Source organism: Equus przewalskii, chromosome 21, assembly GCF_037783145.1.
Source record: "Equus przewalskii isolate Varuska chromosome 21, EquPr2, whole genome shotgun sequence".
In the NCBI taxonomy this organism is placed as follows: domain Eukaryota; kingdom Metazoa; phylum Chordata; class Mammalia; order Perissodactyla; family Equidae; genus Equus; species Equus przewalskii.
The window spans coordinates 8,119,333-8,144,522 of NC_091851.1; the positions used below are offsets into that span (position 1 = coordinate 8,119,333).

At 42.2% G+C, this 25,190-nt stretch overlaps 1 protein-coding gene across 23 annotated transcripts in view; it reads left to right on the forward strand.

Moving 5' to 3' along the window:
* The window catches only part of KIF16B (kinesin family member 16B), a 276,843-nt gene that overhangs the window by 199,053 nt on the left and 52,600 nt on the right, over positions 1-25,190 (forward strand). For 16 of the 23 annotated variants that reach the window (XR_011531203.1, XR_011531200.1, XR_011531201.1 and 13 more), the window contains 2 exons: positions 2,346-2,468; positions 23,321-23,410. Coding sequence is in view for 17 of the 23 variants with exons in the window: in XM_070589557.1 (XP_070445658.1) it covers positions 2,346-2,468; positions 23,321-23,410 (213 nt within the window). In the remaining 6 variants the exon portion in view is untranslated. Of the gene's footprint in view, positions 1-2,345; positions 2,469-7,003; positions 7,234-11,588; positions 11,705-23,320; positions 23,411-25,190 lie in introns of those variants that run through there. The other 7 variants (XM_070589566.1, XM_070589571.1, XM_070589568.1 and 4 more) reach the window with 3 other exon arrangements.

Here is a 25,190-nt window from a genome sequence, read left to right on the forward strand (position 1 = left end):
GTCACTCAGAGACCAAGTCCTAACACTAAGATTTGATTCTGAGTCTTCTCTTCCTCACTGGGTCTTTGAAGTGAACACCACATGGAATCCCAAGTCCATTTTTTGTGACTGCTTCAGGGAAGCAGATAACGGTGGAGTTTTAATACGAAGTGTGTCACACTTGTTGATACTGTCATCCCCACCTTTTTAAGAACCCATAATGCACATGGTAATGCACTGTTCCAGGTGATTGACGGAGAAAGATTTAATTGCCCTTCTTCCTTCCTCCTTTTCCTTATTCTTGCTTCTTAGGATGGAGTCTATAACTATACAGAGATAGCTCCTCACCAAAGCAGCTGCGGTATTGACATTTGGTCTAACCAGTAGGGAGGATCCAGGTTCCTCCTAAGGTGTAGTGTGCGTGGGTCTTTACCTGTAAACTAGTATTATCTGTTGTTAGTTCTTGCTTAAAATCCCTAGAGCAGCTTCCCCTCTGCTGAGGTCGTTCTAGATGGCAGTGTGCTTCCAAACCCCACCACTCTCCTCTCCGGTCTCCAGACACACATACACTGCAACAAGGTGGTTTCTCAAGAGATTGTATCAGATCTGGAAAAGAGATTATGGTCCTACTTGAAAAGTATAGTTGTTAAGCATGATATAGAAGGTTACAGAGCTAAGGCAACAGAGCAAGACCTTCATGGCTAAACCCTGGCTTTTGTAGGTCAAAGTGTTCTTTGAAAATGAATAAAACAACCGTATTATTCTTCTGCCTTTTCACCTTCAAATAGATAAACATATTCCATGTTTCAGGAAATGTCTGTGTTTACAGTAATTTGGAAATATACTGTCAGTGAATTGAAAGGTCTTTGGCCATGCACATACTGAGAAACTCTTTTAAGAATTTCCGCTCTGGTTTTTGACATTAGGGACAGCTAAATAGGTGCACCATTACAATAAAATTCATGGTTCTTGTTTTGATGCAGGGAAGAGTTAAGATGCTCTAAAAGGCTTTGGTAATTTCACATCAGGCCAAAATGTTTACACTGTCAGCTGACAGCAGTAGTCTGGGACAAATCATATGCCTCTGTGTCATCCAGAAAGCTGAGTTTTCACATACACGCAGCTAGGCTGGACCATCCCTGTTAAACCTGACTGAGGATCCAAGGGTCCAAGACCCATTTCTGCCTGATGGAATAGGAGCGTATTGCCTACTAATTTCTTTTTAGTCAAATAAGTGAGTTTCATTGCATAATCGTGAACTCTCTGTCTTCTTAAATTCTGTGTATGTTGAAGTGTTCGTTAGCTCAGTTTATTTCAGATGGGTGAACTTATTTTAAAATTTCATGATAGCAATATAGTGGTGACATAGGTGGGCTCCAGGTTAGCCTGAGCCCAAATCCTGACTCTACCACTTACCTCCATCAAGTCACCTAAATTCTCAGCCTTGGGCCTCTCATCTGATAAGTAGGCTTAATAATGGTTATTAATGTGTAGGGGGATTTTAAGGATTAAATGAAACCATGCATATAAACTGTTTAGTGTGGTTCTTGGTATATAGTATGTATTCAATAAATGCTAACTATAATTATGATTGTAATTATTTTATTACTGCTCTTGCTTTAAAAACGTATTTTCTTATGTTTTCTAAAGCCTCAAGTTAGGGCAAATGATAGGGATTGTTCAGAGATTTCCTCTGGTTCATAGTCGAGAACTCATTTTGAAGATTTATTTTTTTCACAATGCTTCTTCCTCAAACCCCTCTAGCTTCCCACCATGTAGACCATAACTATATTTGTCAGAGCCAAGTTGCTTATTAATCAAATGGAGCCTAAAGAAAATACTTGGCATTTGTTTTAATTGTAGTTTAAAGAGCTTTCCACACTACAGTGGGTTATAAAAATGCCTAGAAGTTAAAAATGAAGTAAATTTGAATAAAATCTCTAGCATTTAGAGCTTTATGTACAGCAGTCTGATAGTCTGTGAAGAGAAAAGAAGCTGTCAGATGATCAAGACTTTTCAGAAAAGAATCTGGTTTACACTGATACTTTTAAAAGTCAGGATATGTAATCTGTCCTTTTTTCCACTTGTTCTTATAAATTGGAAGGAACTTCAAAGCCGAACAACATTTTGAAGTGCTTTCGCCCTAACTTCTTGAAATAGTTTCCCTAAAGAAATGGTCTTTTGTTATGAGAGAGACTTAGTGTTTCTCTTTCAAAGGAAATCATCATTTTTCTAAATAAACTCTGCTGGTTTGATGCTCTTTTCTCTACTTGAAGCACATTTTCTCCCGCCCGCCCGAGCAGGGTATTTGCCACGGAGTGATGTTGGTTTCTCTTTGTTCTCCCTGTCTGATGTGCCTTTGATAGCGGATGGTTTCTCGCTCTCTGGGAGCAAATCCAGACGACCTGAAGGACCCAATTAAAATTAGTATTCCGCGCTATGTTCTCTGCGGGCAAGGGAAGGATGAACACTTCGAGTTTGAGGTCAAGGTAAGTGTCCCTTCTTTCTTCTTCTGGAGGAACGGAGGCTCGGGCTGTGCAGCGCTTTCTCTGTCTTTTTTGTGAAAGGAGATGAAGCTGCGTGTCAATATCTTGTTTTGTAAGATGTTGGCCATGCCCTTCTTTAAACCAGTGTGTCCAAGTCTGGACTGTAGCACGTGGAGGTAAGTTGTCCTTCGACGGTAGCCGTGGTTGCGGCGTCAGGCAGGCAGGCAGTTCCTGTCACAGCCCCACAGGGAGGGTGCCCAACCATCCCAGGTTGCCCAGGATTTCCCTGCTTTTTCAGCATTGAAAGTGCCAGACAAACCAGGACAGTTGGCCACCTTACCCATGGGCTTAGACTCAACTTTCTTACCTCTAAAAAAGGGAATAATAATATTTATGTCACAGGGGTATCAGTGCATATAAATTTGCTGGATCTAGTTTCTGGCACATAATAAACACTAAATTATAGTTATTGCTATTGTTACTACTGTTTTTATTGTTGTTTCTATTATTATTATTATTATTATTGTTATTATTAATTAGAAAGCTTTGCTAATCTGTTTTAGGCATTATTTGATTTATACTACTTTTCAGGAAGGGATGTGCCTGTTTCCTTACATCATACTTTCCGAAATAATGACTTCATCTTATTTCTAATTTATTTCCATTGACTCATAACACTTCATTAAATATTGCTGGCAACTGTCTCCTCCTCAAGGAATTAATGATTAATCAGACTTCTTCATTTTCAAGGGTAGGTGAAGGTATTGATGTAGTGACGTCCACCGGAGTGGCCAGTATATGACTGCGTAAGGGTGTTCTTGTAGGTGGTCTTGGTCAGATAAACACCGGACTGGCAATCTGGACACTAAGTTCTTTATACTCTGATTCTGCTGTGGTTTGCTGGGTGACCCTGAGTATTTTAACTAACTTCTCTGAGCCTCAGTTTCCTCATTAGTAAATGAGGAAATTGGACAATGCTAGTAGTTTCTAAATTTCTTCTTAGCTGAGGCCTTTGTTCAGAGTATCTTATGAGGAAGGACACTGTAGAAAGCAGATAAGCATGGAGCTGCTGTGAGGGCCAGGAGGGTGGAAGGAGCCTGAAACCGGGACCACAGCCCCCGGCCCCCATGTCATGTACCTCAGGGGAGTCCCTGGGCGCTGGGGGATCCCTCCCTTTGGGCATGCATATTCTTTCAGTCTTCCTGAGGAAACAGTGCAAATAACTTTTCTAATCAATCAAGTTTTCAGATTGTTATTTCTACATACTGAGTTCTCCTCTTTTTAAAAAACCTGGGCATTAATTTATATGTTTGAGGTTTCTGTTGAGAAGATATGATGGCTGGGTGGTGGTGGTGTTGTTTGGAACTTTACTGGCCAGATTCTGTAGTTTCGTATTAAAATGTTATGCCATGTCCTTGATCCAGTACTTCCCACTCCCCTGACCTAATGCTGTTTTCTGCTCAATTCCTTTTCTTGGCCTTTTGAAATTGTGTGTGTGTGTAGAGTTCCATTTGTACATAGATATAATGTTATATACATATATGAAAACAATTTCTGAAGGTATGTTTTGTTTCCATGTTTTTAAATTGAAATATAACTGACATAGAACACTGTGTAAGTTTAAGGTATACAACATGTCGATTTGTTACATTTATAAATTGCAGTATGATCACCGTCATAACATTAGCTAACACCTCTATCATGTCACATAATTATTTCTTTTTTGTGGTGGGAACAATTGAGATCTAGTCTCTTAGCAACTTTGAAGTTTATGATACAGTATTGTTGACTATAATCACCATGCTGTGCCTTAGCTCTCCAGGACTTATTTATCTACTAGTTCCAAGTTTGTGTCCTTAAACAACATATGCCCAGCTCCCCCACCCTCAGCCTCTGGTAACCACCATTCTACTCTGTTTTTACAAGTTCGACATTTTTAGATTCCACGTATGAGTAACATCACACAATCTCTCTCCGCCGTATCTCAGTTAGCATAAGGCCCTCAAGGTCCATCCATGTGGTTGCAGGATTTCCTTCTTTCTCATGGCTGAATAATATTCCATTGTATATGTACACCACAACTTCTCTGTCCGTTTATCCGTTGATGATACTTAGGTTGATTCCGTATCTTGGCTCTTCTGAATAATCCTGCAGTAAATGTGAGAGCACATGTATCTCTTTGAACTCCTGTTTCATTTCCTTTGGGATATACCCAGAAGTGGAATTGCTGGATCATATGGTAGTTCTATTTTCACTTTTTTGAGGAACCTCCATACAGTTTTCCATAGTGGCTGAACCAATTTTTAAATTAGAGTGTAAAGACTGATTTTCACCATCTCTGAACTCAAATTCTCCAAAATGTGGAACTCATAGCACTGGAGGACGTGCAGTGATTTTAGTTGGTATGCAGATTTATTTTAATAGATAAATATGTTAATAAAATATACCTATTAAATTAATTTCATGCATAGAACTTGACATGGATAAAGAAGATATTTAATTTTTTTTAAAAACTGAGTTGATTTAAATAAAAATTGCAAACAAATAATAGTCCAGGCCATATGCAGATCTGGCCAAAATTGTGAAGATGCTACTGTAAATGCAAGTTGGAGAAACCAAATACTGAAAATCATATAGGGTCTTTCAGAAGGTAAGCTTTCATTTCAAAATACATAAAATCCAAATCTGAAGAGTTTAGCTTTCTTTGAACTTATCAAAGCCGAGTTCTGAAAGCGTGTCGTTTTTCTGCTTCCTTTTTGTACTTTTGTGCTGTAATAATTAGCAGCAGGAGCGGACTATTAGCATTTGCCTGGAGAATTCCTAGTTCTCCGTGTAGGAAGGGCCACCTAATGCATTCACAGGTAGATGTGCTGAGGGCCTCACCTGCCCATGGGGATGCCCCATCACAGAGGTGTCAGGGCCCAGTACTAGACACAAACATGACATGAATAGAACAAAGAAAAATGGTGGGGCTCCAGCCAGGGTGTAGCTGTGGGAATAGTGCCGGGTGCACCAACGTCCTGTCCAATCTCCTCCATGTAACCTTGACAAGTCACAGCCTTGCTGTGTCTCATCTGTAAAATGGGAGTAATGAAACCCACCCATCTGGGTTGGTGTGAGGGATGTATGAGCTTCTGTATGTAAAGTGCTGGGTAAGTGTTTGTTTAATACCAAATAAATGAAAATGAAAAGACATAGAGAATAAGTGAGATTTTACCTTTGGAATCCCCTTAATGACTTTTGTTGTACAGTTGTGTCTTTATGAGGGTTTTGGGGTTTGGGTTTTTTGTTGTTGTTTTGGTTCTTTAGCCCCCCTCAGTGTTCTGAATTTAAAAAGTAAGTATGCCAACCTTTTCCATCCATCATTTGACTATTTCATGCATATGCAGTGTTTTCTAGAACAAATAGTCACACTCAGCATAGTATTTTGGCTACTACTAAATTCTTCTCCTGGTGAGCTACTGGCTTTAAGAAGGATAAGGTAACAAGTATTTTTAATCGTCTGTTCTACTTAGGTTTAGATCTTCTTTGAAGGAAAATATGATGTTTATATATAGATATTTTATGTTATTGTACTTTATACTTCAGAAAAATCTTTGCTACTTCTCTTTAAGAAAAAAATCAGCTTTTGTTTTCCATCCTTCCCCCATGATACTCTTAAGGGTCTTCTGGGGTCCTGATGCACATAGGAAGCTGCCGTGTCCTCTGTGACCAGCAGGGCAGGGTCTTGACACCCTCCCAGTATTAGCCCCCCGTTGGACTGTCTGACTTGCTGGTAGTCACTGCCAGTTCGTTTAAGGGACTGAGCTGACTTGTGAACACACATGGCCCACTGAGTACCAGTCTCCACTGGCTGAGCTGGCAGACCCCAGAGAGCCTGAGAAGACGAGCGCGCGGAGGTGTAGCTCCCTGACGTTCTCCTCCTTTCCGCTTCTCCCTCGCCCGTTCTGTTCCCTCGACCTCCTGCTCTTTTCTTAGATGGAATTTATTAGTTGTTTAAATCATTCGTGTTTCTTGGCCATTTTCATTATAATCACCAGTCTGGTAGCTCCAACCAGGTCTGTTCATTGTGGAATGAAATAGTCCTGAGCCTTGTTACAGGAGTGCTAAATGGATGTTCCAGGTAGGGCACAGGCAGAGGAATTGAGGAGGAGACAGCAGTGGTTCTCAAATGCCCATCTTCTGATCCCTGGTGGGTCCTGAGGAGGTTTCCATCACTGGGCTTTAAAATGAGAAAAATAGAGCTTTTCATTAAAGTAAAATATATTTAATTCAAAAGGACTGTCTTTATATCTTCTTTATTTGAGGGATTAAAAACAACTTTCTTGTATGAGAATAGGTAAGTGGATAGGTTTTGTTTTTTGGTCACATTTAATTTTTTCAACTTCGTTCAGGTATAATTTACATATAATGAAATTTACACATTTTAGGTGTAGTTTGATGAGTTTTGACGTATGTATACACCCGTGTAACCAGCACTGCAATCAAGATTTAAAACTTTTCCATCATTCCAGAAAGTTATTTATGCCCCTATACAGTCAATGCCCGCATCCAGCTTCCAGACAAGGACGGATCTGCTTTCTGTCACTGCAGCTGAGTTGCATCTGTTCTAGCATGCCATGTGAACGCGACCAGGCAGCGTGTACTCTTCTGTGTCTGGCTGTTTCCCCTTAACATGATGTTTTGGAGATCCACCCACATAGTTAAGTATAACCATAATCTGTTTCTTTTTATTGTTAAATAGCATTCTACTTTATGGCTGTATCATAATTTGTGGATTGGTGTTTGTTTTAATGTCCTTATTTGACAATATGGAAAGTTGTCATCTTCGTGTTGCCCTACCCCCACTACATTTTCCTGATCCTTGAAGGACATGTACCTGGGAACCCCTTGGTCAGGGAGTCAGTTCCCATCCAGCACGTCCCAATAATACATCTTTCTGGGACTGCGTCCACGTTTATGTCAAGAGATGTCTGTCCTGCCAACTGACGTCAGAGATAGGCAGAGAAGTTGAAGGTGTGCCAGTCTGGCTTCTCTTTGAGAAGAGCACATTCCATGCTGAATATTGCTGAATGTCACCTGCTGGTCAGCAGAATGTACCTGTGAAATATGTGCTTGCACTAACCTGCAGCTGTCACAAGTAACACCATTAACTGGACTATAACAGTCTTCTTAAAAACTCCCGTTTCACCTGCGCTTCAGTGATTGATACGTGAAATCGATTACACTGCATTATATTTGCCTTTTTCAGTTAGCTAGGCCAGAGTGGGTAAAGTTTAATTTTAAAATTACATTTCAGCATAATACAAAACACTGGCCTGGGAAATCTATGGTTAAGGCTAACAGAGACTGTCATACTCTTATGTCATGGAAATAAGCTGATGTTGCCAGCATTGTTTTAAATTCCTTGCCTTTTAACATGGTAATAGAAAGAAAGAAGCCACCCCTCATGTATTCTTTTAATATTTTGTTTCTTAAGAGTTTTTGTTCCTGTAAAAACTGGAAGTAATCTTTATAAGAGGGTGTCTTCCTGTCTCCTTCCTAGAGTGTTGACGTCTGCAGTAGTGCTCCAACTCATTCTCCATCCCATCACCTCTCCTGCTTTACTCCCCTCTCAGCAGATGTCACAGTCCGCAGCCACATTGTTTCCTTTTTGCAGTCACTGTCGTGTTTATTGCTGGTCGTCTACCACAGGTGGAAGCCCCTGGCCCTCATCAGTCAGTGCCGCACTGAGTCCCCAGCCCTCATTACCTGACTGGTAAAGGTCACCCAGTGGAGATTACTGAGCAATATGACCCATGTAAGCTTGGCCACACGGGGTTCTCACTGGGCATAGCCTCTTTAGAGCTTCAGGGGTCACATGGCCATGTGCCCTTTGTAAAAAGCCCCCGCGGGCTCCTCGTGCTCTATCTATGCCAGTGGATTCAGCACTGGTTAGCCATCTCGCCCATTGTCTTCCTCATGATGTGGCTGACTCTAGTCGTCCAGTGAGAGTGTCCGCAAATCAAGCTTCTTGGTTGTGTCCGAGTCCAAGAAAGCCGATATCTCCTACCTCCCTGCCTCCCCTCCTGCCTTCTCCACTCTACCCTCCAGCACACCAGTGCACACACCTCCTGCCTCTGGCAGTCTACAGCCCCAGAGAGTAGTTCAGTTTAGTTTTGTTCTGGTGCATCTGCTCAGAGAGCTAGACTTCTGCTGCATATCTACCCTCTGGCCATTATCCTGGGCACCGAAGCACTCTCCAGCCCCTTGCACGTGGAAGCACATGTTGTAAGGTCATCTCCTTTAAGGAGCCTTCTGGCACCCTAGTCACACTGCCCTCACACTGTTCAGGAAAAGACTGGTCCCTACTTTTCCTTACATGATTGCGGGAGATCAGCTCTGTTGTCCAGAATCACTTCGATCCACTTGCAGACCACAGAGATGCAGGACTACATGCTTTACCTCGACCACACACTGTCCGAACACCTGTCCTACCTTTACTCATCTGATTCTTGTTGGAGGTACCACAGTAACAGTCTTCTCCTCTTGCCCCACAATGCCACCTTATTTTGCTCTAACACTTGGTCGGTGGCCTGAGAAAGAGGGGAGAAGCAGACAAAACAAGAGTAACGAATGAAGGCGAGAAAGTATAACCTTAAGGAAGTTTTCCAGCACGAACGTGTAGACCTCCTTAGAGGAATTCCTGAGCACGCCGGTCAGTGGTGGGCATTTTCTCTCCAGTCATGTGAGTTCATATATGTGAGCCCTCCCTTCTACCTTCAGTGAGTGTGACCCTAGAGCCGAGGAGATGCTGAGCGCTCAGAGCTCTCAGGTCTGCCGGGTCCTCCCGAAACAGAAGAGACCCTGAAGGTGAGATGTGCTAAACTGCAAAAGTTCAGGGTGGCAGTTCAAGTTGGAACTTTTACAACTAAAGGACCACGTGACAGGGACTTCGGGGCCGGGGACTGGCACAGTTGTGGAACAGTATTAGGGCAGCAGGAGCAAACTGGCAGTGGATGATGTGTTTATTTGGCCTGAACAGATTTTTAAATTTTTGAATGAGTTGTCAACATTTAAAACTTGGGAGATCTGCTGTGGAAATTCAGATTTCCCAAGTTTCCATGAAATGTCAGAAAATATGGAAACGCTGGCAGACGTTCCTGCAGGGCAGCCCTGGCCGGAGTGGACCTGCAGCTCCTCTCGGGGTGGGACATGTGCCCTCCATTTGCCACAGACCTCGTGCTCCCTGTCACAGAGGAGATGACCTGGTGGAACAGAAGCCTCCAGGTACACAAAAGGTTCTACTGCTCAGTAGAAAAAGGCTCGCAGACCAAATTAAGTTTCTGGTCGCACAGTGTGTTAAATCAGTTTAAACATACACAGAGAAGCAGGGGGAGGGAGGGGCAGGCAGTGGGAAGAGCACGCTGCTGGACTTCAGGGTCTTGCCATGTTCACCTGTCCTGTCTCTCTCTGCCACCTTGGCCTTTCCCACAGTCCTTACTAGGACCAGAGTTTTGAACAAGGGGGCCTCGGCAGACACAGGGTGTCTGGAGCCAATGCACGCTTGCTCCATGGCAGCACGTCTGGCCAGTGGCCTGCTAACCATCCCTGGTTTCACTTGCTGTTCTTGAGTAGAGCATATATGGGGCCAGCATGGGACCAGTTCACTGTCCCATGTCACCAAGAGTGATCAGTTCAGGTCTGACATGGCTGTTGGCCCCAAGTGGACACGATCATGACTTAACACACTCTGTCTCTAAGTACGATCTTATCTCTTCCATCGTATTTATTCTGTCTATCTTTGGCATGCCTTACAGGTTATAGGCCAATAGTTAGCATGTCTTGTGTATTCTGTTGTGTCTCATAGCTGCTTGCTTACTCGTTATCTGTTCTGATACATTATGTGAGATTTGCCTGTATCTCATAACCTCCTGGCTTACTTACTGACTGTGCTTAGGCCCTCTTAGGAGCTCATCCATCCTTTGTAGTGTAAGTGAATGGGCTCAAATAATACCTGGACTTGTGCACTGCTCCCTGTTCTCTTACACTTATGGGGCCTCTCAGAATTTTGTTCGACTAATCCCTGTAGACAACTGAGTTTGCATCCTCTCCTCACAAAAGGACACTACCATCTATTAGGTGCCTTCTTCATCCCAGGCACTTTGCCAGAATGTCCCAAAATGGGGCTATTATTCACATTTAATGAAGTAGGAAATTATGAGTGACTTGCCCAAGACCACACAGCTAGTAAGTAGATCCAGGGACCAAACGTCCATGTCAGATCTAAGTCCTCTGAGTTTTTAGTTTAGTTTAGTTTGCTCTGGCGCATCTGCACTGGTTCCCTTGCTTGTTTATTTTAAGGTACCTTCCGAATATCACCTCTTTCTGCACTCTTTAGAAGTTGAGGCCGCTTTTAGTGTTACCCTAGACATGGTAGCCATTTCGAAATCCTTGCCTGTTTTCAAAATTTGCTGATATTTAGTGTTATTTTTGTGTGTGTTTTAACTTTTACCTTGAATTCTGGCGAAGTCACAGGCACTTAGTAAATTGGGGCTATTGCTAATGCTTTGACAAACCTGGAGAATTTGATGGTGGATAGACCTGCCAGGGAGCTTGAAGAGGAAATGCCTAGAAAATTTGCAGTTTGGGAGTTGAAGGAATCACATTTACAGTCAGAGAAATTTCTCTTTATTTGGCAGAACAGAAATAAGAGCCATTTCAGTCTATTAGATAAACTATGCACACATACGTCTTTTAGAAGCACTCCCAACTTGGTGGAATATAAATGTTGAGAAGGATTTCTGTGTTGGCATCTGAATCTCTGCTTATTAGTCACTTGATGGATTCTCTCCCTGCATGTGTATTAGCATAGCTGAGACAAATGGAGTGTTGCATATGCTGTGGTCCATCTAGATTCAAATGCTCAGTTTGGGTCCCATTTTCAAACCTAAATAACAAGTGAAAGAAATAACATTGGGACTAGAAGAATCGTATTTTATCCTCCTGGTTTTTTTTTTTTTTTTTAGCACCCTTCCCATCTCTTTGAGAACTTTGTCTTTCACTGAAAAAGTTAAGAAAAAGCATTTTTCCTTTCCCTGTTTTCACACAAAGAAACTGATCTTTTATGTTGCTTTTACTTAGGCAGTTGTGAATATCTTCACAAAGTGAAGCTGCCCGTATGAGAAATGACAGAGAAGAAAAGCACAGAAGAGGAGAGTCATCGAACCTTGTGGTCCTACCTTGAATTTTCATTTCAAGTTGGTTTTCCCCTATGAGAATATATTAATATTTCCTCTTCTTTAATTTCAGAATTTTGAGAGTTTTATATCTCTTCCTAGAATAACATTTGTTTTGAAATAAATCACAAAATTATTTGAACTGCCCTTTTAGCAATTGCTGTCCCTGGATGCCCTTGTCTTTCAATAGTGCATAATAAAAGTCCTTTCTTTAGGAAGTGATCACAGTGCCAGAAGATGCCATTTATTGAGAACCCAAACACTCTGCTAGTTGCTTCCCATTTTTGAGTTCAGTTGCAGGTCAGGTATCAATGAGTCCACTTTCCGGTCGAAGAAACTAAGGCCTAGCGGAGTTATGTAATTTAGCGGAAGCCACCAGCTAATTAGTGACTGGGCTAAAGTGAGGATCCAGGTCTGTCTTAAGCCAGAGCTTTTCATTATTCCATTCTCCACTGATAACTGGTAGAGAGTTTGAATTCTGAGCTTTACCTCTGAATATCTGGGTATTCTCAAGGAAAATTGCTCAGGCTGCCATTCTCACAATTCCCATAATTTTAAAGTAGAATAATTCCACCTATTCCTTTCCTGTTTCACAGAGGTGTTAGGGGAAGGGAGAAGTACTTATTAGTAATGATCTTTGATTTGAAAGGCATCTATCTTATCAGAATCTTAGGGTCTTTGTACATTCTATCAAATTTACCCTCAAACTACTCTATAAAGTAAGTGTACTAAAATAAACGATATTACCCACACTTTGAAAGTACTGAAATTGAAACATAAAGAAGTCGTTATTTCTAGTTATTGGAGAAGGCTGAGGTTTTGGTCAGCTAGGAAGCCCTCTTTGATTTTGCATCACTTCAGAGTTATGTAGGAATGGTGTAACTTAGCACTCGACTGCTGGCCCCCTTTCCTAATAGCACACCAGATTCACGCCAGGTTGCGAAGCCAAAGGCTCCAAGGCACTTTCTGTACTTGTTGGTGATTCACCTGCATAGAAGGATGTCTGGGGAGTTTCCTTCTGTGTGGTCTAATCTTATATCTGCATGGGTCTCCTGCTTTCAGGGATCTTCCTTCTCCAAACGCCTCCCATCCACGTTCCCGACAGACAGGGGCAGATCTAGGTTGGAACTTAGACTCCTCTCCCCTGATGCAGCGTACTGGCTGTGAGGCCGTCCTCCTCCTGCTGGGGCCCAGCTTCTTCCCTCAGGTGTCTTTGGGACGGAATTTCTGTAGTTGGTGGAGCTGGTGGCTCTTGGGGCGCACTGCCGTGGGGAGGATGCCGGATTGGTTCGGGAGCTCCTTCTGCAGCTTGTGGACGCGACTCACATGGCAGCTCTTCCCTTGCCTCAGTGCCCCGGATGGCCGCTGACGCAGTGTCTTCCTTTACATCCACTTGGCTACAGAGCTCAGGACTCCTTTGGGTTCCCCAGAAAGAAAGGTGTGTTAACTTTCCTGAAGTTCCTTAGGGGAACCAGAGAAGGGGATGGGGTACTTTGTACATATCAAAGCAAATAACTGAAAATACCCCATTAGACAATTAGTTCTCCGCAGACCACCCGCATTCCCGCTCCTCCTTCCTAGATGTCCCTTGGGAGGGCCAGCTGTTGCCCCCTCGCTAAGTGGAGGGATTCAGCTCCAGCCCACCTCCTTGGCTTTTATCCCTAAGCTTGCAGACCCAGAGGACCGTACACTTCGGAGCAAAAGGTTCTGAAGTTAATAGGATCGTCCCCTTAAAGGCAATTTAGAGACCACCTTTTGTTTCTTGATGTATTTTTTAGGAGTCCCACCCCTACCTGCACTCATTCTTACCCCAAATCGTTTATCACACTGTTTCTTGTAAATCAGCAGACTCCTCTCTCCAAAAGGAATTTGGTAAATGGCATTCTTTCTTTGTTTTGTAATTCTTTACCCTCTCTCTTATCTCCCATAATGCTTACTTTCTAAAAACTTTAAACAATTACAGATAAGTCAGAAAAGGGCTAAAATACAAGTCATTCTATTGCCCACATTTCAGGATAGAAAGGGGATTGGAAAATGTAGTAGACAAGTGTTTATTGAAAAGAGACTCTGGGCCCTACTGTCTCCATCATTCATTCATTTATTTGGCAAATAGTTATTTGATACCTGCAATATATTTTTTACAAGACCACGCCAGAAGTATCAAGATTGAGGAAGAGAAAAAGTGAACGAATAATCAGTTCAGTACTAAGTCAGGGGAGAGAAACGAGCAGAAACATAGAACAGTGCAGAGCAAAGGGGCACATAGAGGGGCAGTCAGGTAGACGGCATTTTTGTTTCCCTGAGGGAGATGGGTGGATTTCAATGAGTGGAGAGGAGAGAGGGGCCATTCTAGGCAATGGGGGCACCGAGGACTGAGGCCTGAGGGCAGAGAGGATACAAAGGCTATTTTGATAACAGAAATAGTACAGTTTGAGGCCAGCGTTGGGGAGGGGACTCTCAGGTAGAAACAATAAGGAAAATGAAGTGAAGATGACAAGGTTTTGAAGGGAGGAGGAGAGTGAATGTCGCAATAGCATCGTTTTGAGGAGAGCTGACAGAGAGCTCAGGGAGTTGGTCTTGGGTGACCCTAATCATCTCAATAAAACAAGGTCATTGTCCATGAGGACTGAAAATCGAGAACATTTTTAAATACTCATCACAGAGAATGTAATTTGGAAGGATTTCCAAGCACAAGTGACCCTGCTGAGTTAAAATAGCATGCATTTGCTGTAGATGCATTCTCCCTTCCCTGGGGGGCAGGGTCTGTTCTCAGCAGTGCTGGGCAGCACGCACGAGAGAAAGCTGCTACCATAGGCTGCCTGATTTAGGGGATTGTTCTGATGGGGCCCCACCAGAAGGTCTAGGGAGCTGGAGATTTTGAGGTAGCAGTGCCACTTCCTTCCACTGGCAAGAAGACTGAGCCGGAGTCCAGCCTCGGCCTATAAGTGAGTGATCAGAAGAGAAGAGGTGAGTTAGGAGACCAGGAGAGGGGGTGGCATTCACAGTGAAGACGGACAGCGGATTTAGCACACATCAGGTGAGTGTGCCTGTCAGAAATCTGAAAGCACTGGTGCTGTCTGTCCTCAGAACGCTGGGGGTCTCAGAGGTGGACGAGAGCCAGGTGTTACTGGATGGCGGGCTGTGATCTCTGCAGGCTGGCACTGTGACGAATGGGGTGCTGGCTTCTTTCACCACCTCTGGTTTAGTTCTATTTGCAACAGTTATCTGAAGAGACTTTAATTAAATCTAATCTATTAATGCTTGTTATTATACAGATTCAAACATTTGTTACGTATTTCATGTTGCCTCAAACGTGTTCATAGAGGCCATATTTTGCAAAAATCTGCCAAAATTTTTTGGGATACATTACGTTAGTCTTAGACCATTTCTTTCAAACCGTTACTAAATACAAGGAATTTTATTTTTATGTACTCATGGTAGCTCCTGCAAATGTTGTTAAAAAAACAAATGTTGATGGGGCTGGCCCCGTGGCCGAGTGGTTAAGTTCACACGCTCCGCTGCAGGCGGCCCAGTGTTTCATTGGTTCGAATCCTGGGCGCCGACATGGCACTGCTCATCAAGCCACGCTGAGGCGGCGTCCCACGTGCCACAACTGGAAGGACCCACAACGAAGAATATACAGCTATGTACCAGGGGGCTTTAGGGAGGAAAAAAAAAAAAAAAGGAAAAAAATTAAAAAATCTTAAAAAAAAAAAAAAAAACGTTGAGGAGAACTCTACAAGTAACTCTGTAAACAGAGGCCAGTTAGAGTATTTTTCTTTGGATGAAATACTGTTGATTCTCCTTACACAGTTAGATATATACAAGCAAATATATACTGATGACAGATCTTAAAATCGAGAATCCTTAAACCAGGAAAATGTGTATATAACATAAATTTGTGGAAAGCACTCAATTGAGAATTGTTTATAAGTAAATGCACTTCATCTTGTGGACATGTTTATAGTGTTTAAGTTGCACTTGATCATTTTATGGCCCAGAAAAGATGGATTTGTATCAGCAGAACCATTTAGTGAGAGAGAAGTAATGAATTTACTCCTCAAAGACATGCAGTAATGATGCCCTGCATTCGCAACACGGAGGAAAACAATGAGTATTTTGATGTGATTTATTGTTATAGTGATTTTTGGTTTCTCCCCTCTGTATCAATACTTTATCTCATGCCTAATTTTAATTGGGGCAAGATAGGATCTAATGTATATTTTCTCTGTCTGTGTAGTTTTTCCAAACCTCACATGCACCGTTTCCCCAGCTCTAGGCGCGAAGGTACCTCCATTATGAAGAAGGAGTTTGGCCATTTTCCTATGGAGAGATGATGCCTGTGGTTGCTTGCTTGCCATTTCTGCGATGGTCACTGGCAGTGTTCATTCTTCATTGTTATTATCTTCATCTTGTTTACATGTTCATAGAGAAGGGGAGATCTAAATGTTTTACATAGAAAGTAGGAAGCTTAAGCCTTCGTAATCCCTGAATTTAACCTGGATTCAGGTAAAAAATCTCAAGGGTGAAGAATTTGGAAGTCTCTCTATGCCTCACTATAGACTTGTGTTACATATATTTTGAGAATGCGCCATTTAAATGCATCAGTGCAGTTAAAAAAGTCATACTATTACGTGACTAATTAAAATCTTTGATTCAGATGAACCTCAAAGAAACCACTAGAACAGAGTAAGTGGAGCCAAGATTACAGCAAGCCTTGTTCTCCATTTTGACTGATCTAGGTCAAGCCTGGAACCCTTACCTGATCTGAAAAGCAAAATCATCTTAAGTATATCTCTCAGAAAACTGCCAGCCTCTAATACGGTGCCCAGCACATAGTAGTACCTCAATAAATGTTTATTTTGACAGAGGCCTCCCACCTCCACCTCAGTTACTACCAAAGGCTCATTCCCTTAGAAGGCTTAAAATCTTGTAGGGTAGAGAGACATTTATATTATTAATAGCAGTTATATAAATTAATTAGTACAACATTAATCGTATAATTAATATCCTGTGATGTGTGCTCTGATCAAAGTGTGAACTGAATGCTAAGGAATCATGGAAGAGGGAGTGAGTCTTCCAGAAGAAAGGAGTAGGCGTGGGGATGCTGCCAAGGGAGGCATTGTGTTTTGGATGGCATCCTGGAGGCTGAGCGAGAGCTCTCCAATTGAAGAATGGGATATACGACTGAGGGGGCCACTCCAAAGATCCTTCAGAAGACCTACAAATATGTCATGTGTCTGTGTGGACAGTTTTCTGAAGGTTGAGGTTTTTAATGCACTAGGAGCTGGGGTTCAAAAGGGTAGCACTGGTCAGCCTGGGAAAGGCCCTGAATGCCATGCTGAGGGCTTTGGCCTTGGGAGGAGGGGGGTGAGAGGGTACTGGGACTTTACCGTGTCTGATCTTGGAGCAGCATCACTGAGAGTGGTTTACAGGAAGGCTGCTCAGACTCTACCCTGCATCAGAATGCCCTGAATGTTTGTTAAAACACAGTTGCTGGGCCCCACCCCAGAGTTTCCGATCAAGTAAGTGTGGGTGAGACCTCAGAATTTGCATGTCTAACAAGTGAAGTTGATGCTGCTGGTCAGGCATCCTACTTTGAGAACGAGTGGTTTAGATGATAGACTGAAATACTGAGGGCAGAAGTTATTGAAATCTGTATGTGGGTTTACTAATGTGAGTTTATTAAAATATCAAGTAAAATATGAGGTAACAGAAGAAATCATTACCCAGAATGTGCCAATAATGATCTTAATTATCCAATGTTTTAGAGAACCTATAGATACAGCGTTAATGGTTCTAGAGCGTCCCCTCCCTCTTCATTAATGGTGAGACTCTTGGAGTCACCAGGGTAACTCAGTGAAGACAGAGATCCCTCTGATACCTTGACTGACCTTATTAAACCCACTTCAAAGGAATACATGTACAAAGCTTTGGGCAGCCCTCTTCACTTTGGGCGCTCTTTCTCCATCCCTTCCCAGCTCCGCACACTTACCTGGGTAGCATCCCATGTTCCATTATAAGCACTGGGGGCTGATATCAAGACAGCAGAAGGAAGTGTGTTGGATGCTTTTGAGGGCTCTCTCAGGGATTTTATCTTCTTCTGGCTGTCTTATCTTCTTGTACCCAGGAGCCTTTAATATTTACTACCCAGGAAATCACTTAGCCATGCTATGTCCTCCCCAGTATTTGGTATGTGCATGTTGTTAGAGAACTTGATATCCCTTTTGAAGGCAGTATTCTGGGGCCAGTATGAATAAGAGGAAGGAAACCCAAAATGACAAGGTAGATTTGAAGTAGCTCTTTCATTAATCAGAGATTTCAAAAAATGGTCCAACATTAATGAGCTGTGAAAGCAACAAAGAGGAAGAAACTGCAAGCTGAAGCCCCACAAGCTAGATGTCCTAATTTTCCTAATTATCCTAATTTTGCTTGAGGCCTTTTGAAGACCTTTTCTGCCCAGAGAGATGAAGAAAGGTGTTGCTGGTTCATTGTCACTAAGAGCCTGAGTATATTTAAGACAAGTCCATTTGGAGCTCCATCTTTCAACTTTTCGTTCAGGATGTCCATGATGTGTCAAGTACGCTTGTAAGGAAGAGTGAAAACCAGCTAAAAATCAGCTCTCCTGAAGCTTACATTCTAGTAGGGAAGAGAGACAAAAAGATAAGATAGATAAGTAAATATATACTGTGTTAGATAATAAGAGGTGCTTATTAGAAAAATAGAGAAGAGGCGTAAATAGTGTTGAGTTGAGGAAAGGAGGATGCAGCTTTAGATAGGATATCCGGAGAAGGCATCACCAAGAAAGTGACTTTTGAGCAAAGACTTGAAGGAAGTGAGGGAGCTAGTTGTGTGAAAAGAGCATTCTAGAAAGAGGAAAAATCACATACAAAGTCCCTGAGGCCATACTTACTGTGTAGCTTGTTTGATGTAGTCTAGATAAGCAAGGAAGCCAGAGTGAGCAACGGAGAGAGTGATCAGAGATGAGGCAAGGGAGGGGACAGATCATACAGATCCTTGTCGATCAGTGGAAGAACTTGAACTTATACCCTGAGTGAGATGGAACATCTTGGGAGGATGTCCTATTTGAGTAAAGAAATGGCTGCATCTGACTTAATGTTTTAAAAAAAATCACTTTGGCTGACATATTGAGGAAAAAAATGAAAGGAATTTGGGGAGGGAGAACAAAAGCAGAAGCAAACAGACCAACTAGGAGGCTGTTAAAAATAATCCAGGCAAGAGATAATGGTGGCTTAGAGCATGATGTTAACAGTGGAGATGGTGAGAAGCAGTCAGATTCTCATTATATTTTGGAGTTTGGTGGAAAGGTTTTGCTGACTGATTGGATATGAGGTTCAAGAGAAAGAGGAGCATTAAGGATGGTGCCAAAGTTTTTGGAGTGAACAAGCAGAAGAGTGGCATTGTCATTTACTGAGATGGGGAAGCAGGAAGGGGAGTGAGTTTGGGTGAGATTAATTTTGGTAAGTTTAGTCATTAAACTTGAATGTAATTAGACGTCCAAGTAGGCAGACATATCAAGTACCCAGTAGAATATATGAGCCTGGGTTCAGGGGAGAGATAGGAGTATCCAGGGAATCATCAGCGTAGAAATTTGAGCTGTGACATGGGATGAGATCACCAAAGGAGTGAGTGTAGGTAGAAAATGAAATATGTTCAAGGACTAAGCCCTGGGGCACTTGGATGCTTAGAGGTCAGGGCGATGAGGAGAAATTCCAGCAAGGAAAACTAAGGTAAGAGAGTGTAGCAACCTGGAAGCCAAATGAGAAAGGTGCTACAAGGAGATAGATCAAGTAAGATCAAGACCGAGAATTCACCAGTAGATTTAGCAATGTGGAGGTTGTTGATGATCTTGGTAAGAGTAGGTAAGAGTAGTTTGAGTAGAATGGTAAGTAGAGTGGAGTGGATTCAAGGGATAATCGGAAGAAAGAAATTTATGACATCAAGAATAAACTCAAGGAGGGGCCGTCCCCGTGGCCGAGCGGTTAAGTTCGCGCACTCTGCTTCGGCGGCCCAGGGTTTCGCCGGTTCAAGTGCTGGGTGTGGACATGGTGCTGCTCGTCAGGCTATGCTGAGGCGGCGTCCCACATGCCACAACTAGAGGGACCCACAACTAAAAATGCACAACTATGTACTGGGGGACTTTGGGGGAATAAAGGAAAAAATAAAATCTTAAAAAAAAAAAAGAATAAACTCAAGGAGTTTTGTTATAATGAGAAGGACAGAGATGGAGTGGTAGTTGGAAGGGAAAGGGCAGTCAAGATGGGAGTTTAAGATGAGAGAACTAATAGCTTGTTTAGATGCTGATGTGAATAATCTAATGGGGGTGGGACTGTGTTGGTGCATGAGAGAGAAGATAATTGTTTATTGCAGTATCCTTCAGAAGGCAAGAGGGGATGGAATCCAGTAAGAAGAGGAGTTGGGCTTAACTAGCAGCACTGATATACATCGCATGCCTGCAGATGAGTAGACTCGGTTGAGGGTGTTTTTGGAAACATTCTTTTGATTACTTCCATTCTCTCAGTGAAATAGGAATTAAGGTTATCAGCTGATGGTAAGGGAAAGAGGTGATGAAGGCTTGAGGAAAAAGAGTAAACTATTTAAGTATCTTTGTCTAAGAGAATGGAAGAGCGAGTGGAATTGGGAAATGTCGTATGACTGGTGGGAGGCATCCAGGCTGCCTTGAAGGTGTGGTGATTATGACTTTAAAATGAGACCAGTCGTTCCATTTGTGGTGTGTTTTTCTTCAGCCACATTCTGCTAGGCAGGTACAGGCTGGGAGTAAGCAGACAGTTAGATTGAACCAGGATTGTGGTTTAGCTTAGTCCAGGGAATTTCAAGAGTGGGACAAAGAGATTTGAGGTTGAATGCAAGGGAATGGTTGTCTTGACTGTCCATGTTTTTCAAGTTGAGGGAGGAAGGAACCAGGGTGGAGGTCAAGGAACAGGAGGCCAGGGTGTTGGAGGGATCGTCTGTTGGTTAATGAAATTACCAAGAATCATGGCAGAAGTTCCATAGTGTTGGAGCAGATGACAGTGAGCAAAACTTACAATCTTGGTTTTGGGGAATTGGTGAGTGATTAAGGTGAAAGATGGGTAGAGTGGCAGGATCTGAAGGCACGAGCTTCTCAGAGGAGGGATTTTAGAAAGGATAGAGGAACGATGGTTTGGAAGTTGGATTGCAAACAAGAATGTCTGCCCACCTTCTGGCACAATGGGATGAAGAATGTGGGGAGAAAACAGTCCCTGCTGTTTTCCCTGAAATGTTCCCTGAAGAGGCTGAAATGTAGGGGATGTTGCTGATGATTGGCCATGAGTTCACGTGGGTCAGTGGAAGGATTTCGGGAGAAGGAATGAGAGCCCGGGGGCGTTAGAGTCTGAGCAACCAGGGCACACTAGGCTTCTTCAGTGACTTTCTGTGGAATTCAGTGTCCCAACGCGGGATGGTCTCGCCTGTGAGCATCCCACAGCTTACTGTTCCCAGATCACAGGTGTGGTTCCGTGAGCTCTCTAAGCTTTCTTGGCAGGTAGGCAGCATCATGCTCACTCCTGTTCCAGTTCTCACTTTGACCCCTGCTTTGTGTCCAGCCAAGGCAGGGCGTTGCTGTGCTCTTGCCCTTAGGAAGCCCTCATGCCCCTGCTGATCGTGCTGGTCTAGCTTACCAGGCCTCAGTGGGGTCTGCTGAGGAGGAGAGAACCAGAGAGAAAGGCCACCCTGCTTAGCTGCTGGGAGCCGTGCTTCCCAAGCTTGAGAGACTTGCATACCGGTTTTAAAAACTTACAGGTGCAGAGCACCTGTGCTGTTTTCACTTAATGATTTTTGTAAATATGCGTACCTTTTTTCCCTTATAGAAATATCTTTAAAGGAAACTCATAAGAAGAAACTTGCCACAATTTAAAAATTATTGTAAATAATGAGTACAGAATCAGAATGATGAAAATAAAAAACGTACATCCTTGTACACACCCAAATCATCGTATTTGCCACTTTGGGAAATGAGTGAACCTGCGAGAGGCTGAAGCACAAGGCTTGCTCCTCCTCGTGAAACTGTCCACATGGGTATCCTCCTCACTGTTGCTTCTGCTTACCTGCTGATCCCCTGTGGTTTACATGCCGGTGAATCAGGCTGAATTCCTGTGCCTCAGAAGGGCATTTCTCTGATATGTGGGGTCCCATTCAGGGACATGGTCCTTTCAAAGGCCCTGAGGTGGGAGGGAGTATGTGCATTCAGGGAGTGCAGCGTGAGTGAAGGCACCGAAGGGGAGACAGGCTTGAGGTGAGGCTGCTGCAGGCAGTAGGTTAAAAATTAAAAATTAGGGTCTTAAAGATTAAAAATTTGGGTCTTTTTCTAAGAGCAGCATGATGCTACTGGGAGGTCTTAAGGGGGCATGTGGAATTATCAAATTTAAGCTTTTAAAAGCTCCCCTGTCAGTTGTGCAGAAAACGGATTGGAGCAGGTAAGTGTGGATGTGGAAACTGGCAGAGGCCTCGTGAGACCTGATGGCCTAGAGTAAAGTGGTGTTAATGGCGAAGGATGGAAGGCTAGAGCTCTAAGAAATTTGAGGAGGTAGAAGGAGAGCAGGACATCTGCCTGCTCTCCTGTGGGCCTATTAGTGGGGAGGAGGGGATCAGGGGTGGCTGCAGCGTCTGGCTGGCTAGTTGGTGGATGGTGGTGAAATGAATGAGATAAGATGCACCAGAGCAGAGCTGGAATGGAGACTAGAGAGACTACATAGAGTTCAGTTTTGGACAAGTTGACCTTGAAGTTCCTGTATGACATCTAAAGACAGATGTCTCCAAGTTGGGTACATAGGTCTGGAGCTCGGAGGAAAGGTGGGAGCTGAGGTAGGAATTTGAGACTCGTTAGCCTGTGCTTTAGGTGTGATTGTAAAGGCTAGTGGTGTCTGCCAGCCTCTCCTTGTCGCTGTGACCTTAGTATGTGACTGATGGGTGTCAGAGTTTCCACTCAGTCATCTCGTTCAACAGGAACAGTAAGTTCAACTGCAGGGTCAAGACTGGATTGAGAATTCTTCCTCTGAAATAAAGCAAAATATATTGTGTGTTTTTATACTAATAATCAAGATGCAGACAGATTTTTTCTCATTTTTCTGTTTGTCTTTCTTCCTCCTCTTTCTCCTCCTTCCTCCCCCTCCTTCTCCTCTTCCTTTTCCTTCTTTTTCTCTCCTCTTTCTCTTGTTTTTCTCCTCCTGTCTATTGTGGTGGCATCTGGTGGCCTGCACTGGCATTTTGTATAAAATGGGTAGACCTTTGGTATGGGCACATCGCCGTAACAGAAAGGTCACCCTGTGAGGCTTCCTTTCTACAACCCAAGTGGAGGTTTGAAGGATACTTTCTGTAAGCCATTAAGAGGTATCTGTCTGTACCTCACTTTAGATAAGCACGTGTGGCTTATACCCAGATTTGGGAACCAGAGATGCACGCTGAAGTAGAGTACAATTATTATTTATGTCCTATTTATGCAGCTAGATTAATGTTTTCAATTCTGGAGAAATTTTACATGCTAATCATTTTTTGTTAATTTTTAAATTATTTAAAAAAATTTTTAGTCACTTTTCCCTCTAATTAATGCTGATTTATTTTCATTTTCCTGGTTAATAGATTACTGTCCTAGATGAGACATGGACCGTATTCAGGCGTTACAGTCGTTTTCGAGAAATGCATAAAACATTGAAGTTAAAGTATGCAGAGGTAAGCTATGAAATAATTATCTCCAATTAAGAACATTTGTTTCGTAAGGTAAATGAGCTGACTGCGTTATCAATGCCCTCCTTCTCTCTCTCTCTTTAGGTTTTAGCTTACAAGTCTCACCAAGTTTTATTTCAATTACTCATCTGTCAAAGATAGCTTTTTAATTTTTGTCCTTTATTCCATTTCTATTCTACGCAATTTAAACATTTTCTGAACTCAAGATAAAGTGACAGTAAATGAATTCTGTCCTTTTCGTACATTTTACGATGAATTTTAAATAAATATTTTAATCAGTTTACAACTTCTCAACTGTGAGACCTATTAAAATGAAATACTAATAAATTCCTCAGTATAGATTTGCCCTTTTTTCTCTTAAAAAAGACTACATTAAGGCTTAGACTTCCACTTAAAGGGAAGTAAAGTCATTAAAAGTTAATTTGCCATCAAACGTGGAGAGGAGGTAGTAAATATGGAATTATCTAGAAGCAAGGAAGCATTTCATGTATCTCATGAGATATCCAGAGCATATCGATATATTAGTAATCTTTTCCTTTTTGGACAAAGACTAATTTTTAAAATACTTGTAAGTGAAGAAAAGTATTCCTAAGATTAATGTGTCTCTTCCAAGTGAATGTGTTATTATTATTATTATTTTATTTTATTTATCTAATTTTTGGTACTTCAGCTAGAGGAAACCTAGTGTAGGCACAGCTCTTTGGGAGTTTTGGTTTGAAGTGACTGCAAATCACTCAGCAGTCACTGTCTAATTAGCCTGCTTTTCCTAAGTACTGTTTTTCAGCTCTATTTTTATAGTTTCTTCTGATATCCTAAAAAATAATTTAGCCAGACATTGTCCCTAATTTGGTTCTCATTAAATAGCTTACATTTCCATAACACTTCCGTGCCTTCCACTCTTTCTTCTCTTGTATGCTATATAAAGAGAAATACCTTTTTGTAAATAGAATGGCTCCTTGATGTGTAGAAGACTTGAGTCCAGGTAAAATTGAGCTCTCTCTGAAATCCTGTTGTTAAGCTATCATAATAGTATTCTATTAAAAATGGAAGAAGCTTCAGGTATGAGTATAGTTGCATTTTCCCAAGAGGCTTCAGTTCCAGAAGTAACTACATCAAAGCCAAGTTATTAAGTTTGTTTCTGCAATTTACTCTTTGTGTGCCAAGTTACTATTGACAATCCAAAGTAGAAGTATTGTGTCCACATTAACTGTGCAGAGCAACTTGTTTTGAAAGTGAGCTTTGCAGCTCATTAACTGCTTGGTTTTAAGTTACTACATAAGTACTTTAATAATGTATAGATTTTCATATTAACATACTAAATTCCCGCATTAATAGATGGAAGAAAGCAATTTACTTGAAACAGAAGGATACAGACTTTACCAGGATTTTCATTCCATGATTTATTTCATATCAGTTCTTTCAATGCCATTAGCTCAGTGCTGTTCTAAGTAGGCATATTTTTCTAGATTCTAGTGTTACAGTAGTAGACAAGAACAAAAGTGTCTTTTCTTATATATTTTAAATTCATATGGGGACAGACTGATAAAAAACAAGAAAGTATAATAATAACACTTAAAGAGTAAGCATGCCAAGTGGCACTTCCCATTTTAAGTGAGGTACATGCCTTATAGGAAAAATATCAATGAAATGTGATGGGGTCGAAGGGTTGAGTACTTTAGTATAAGGTCGTGTCAGGGTGGGGATCTCTGATGAAATGGTATTTTTAGTTGAAATATGAGGCTATGAGGCAAGACACAATGCACAG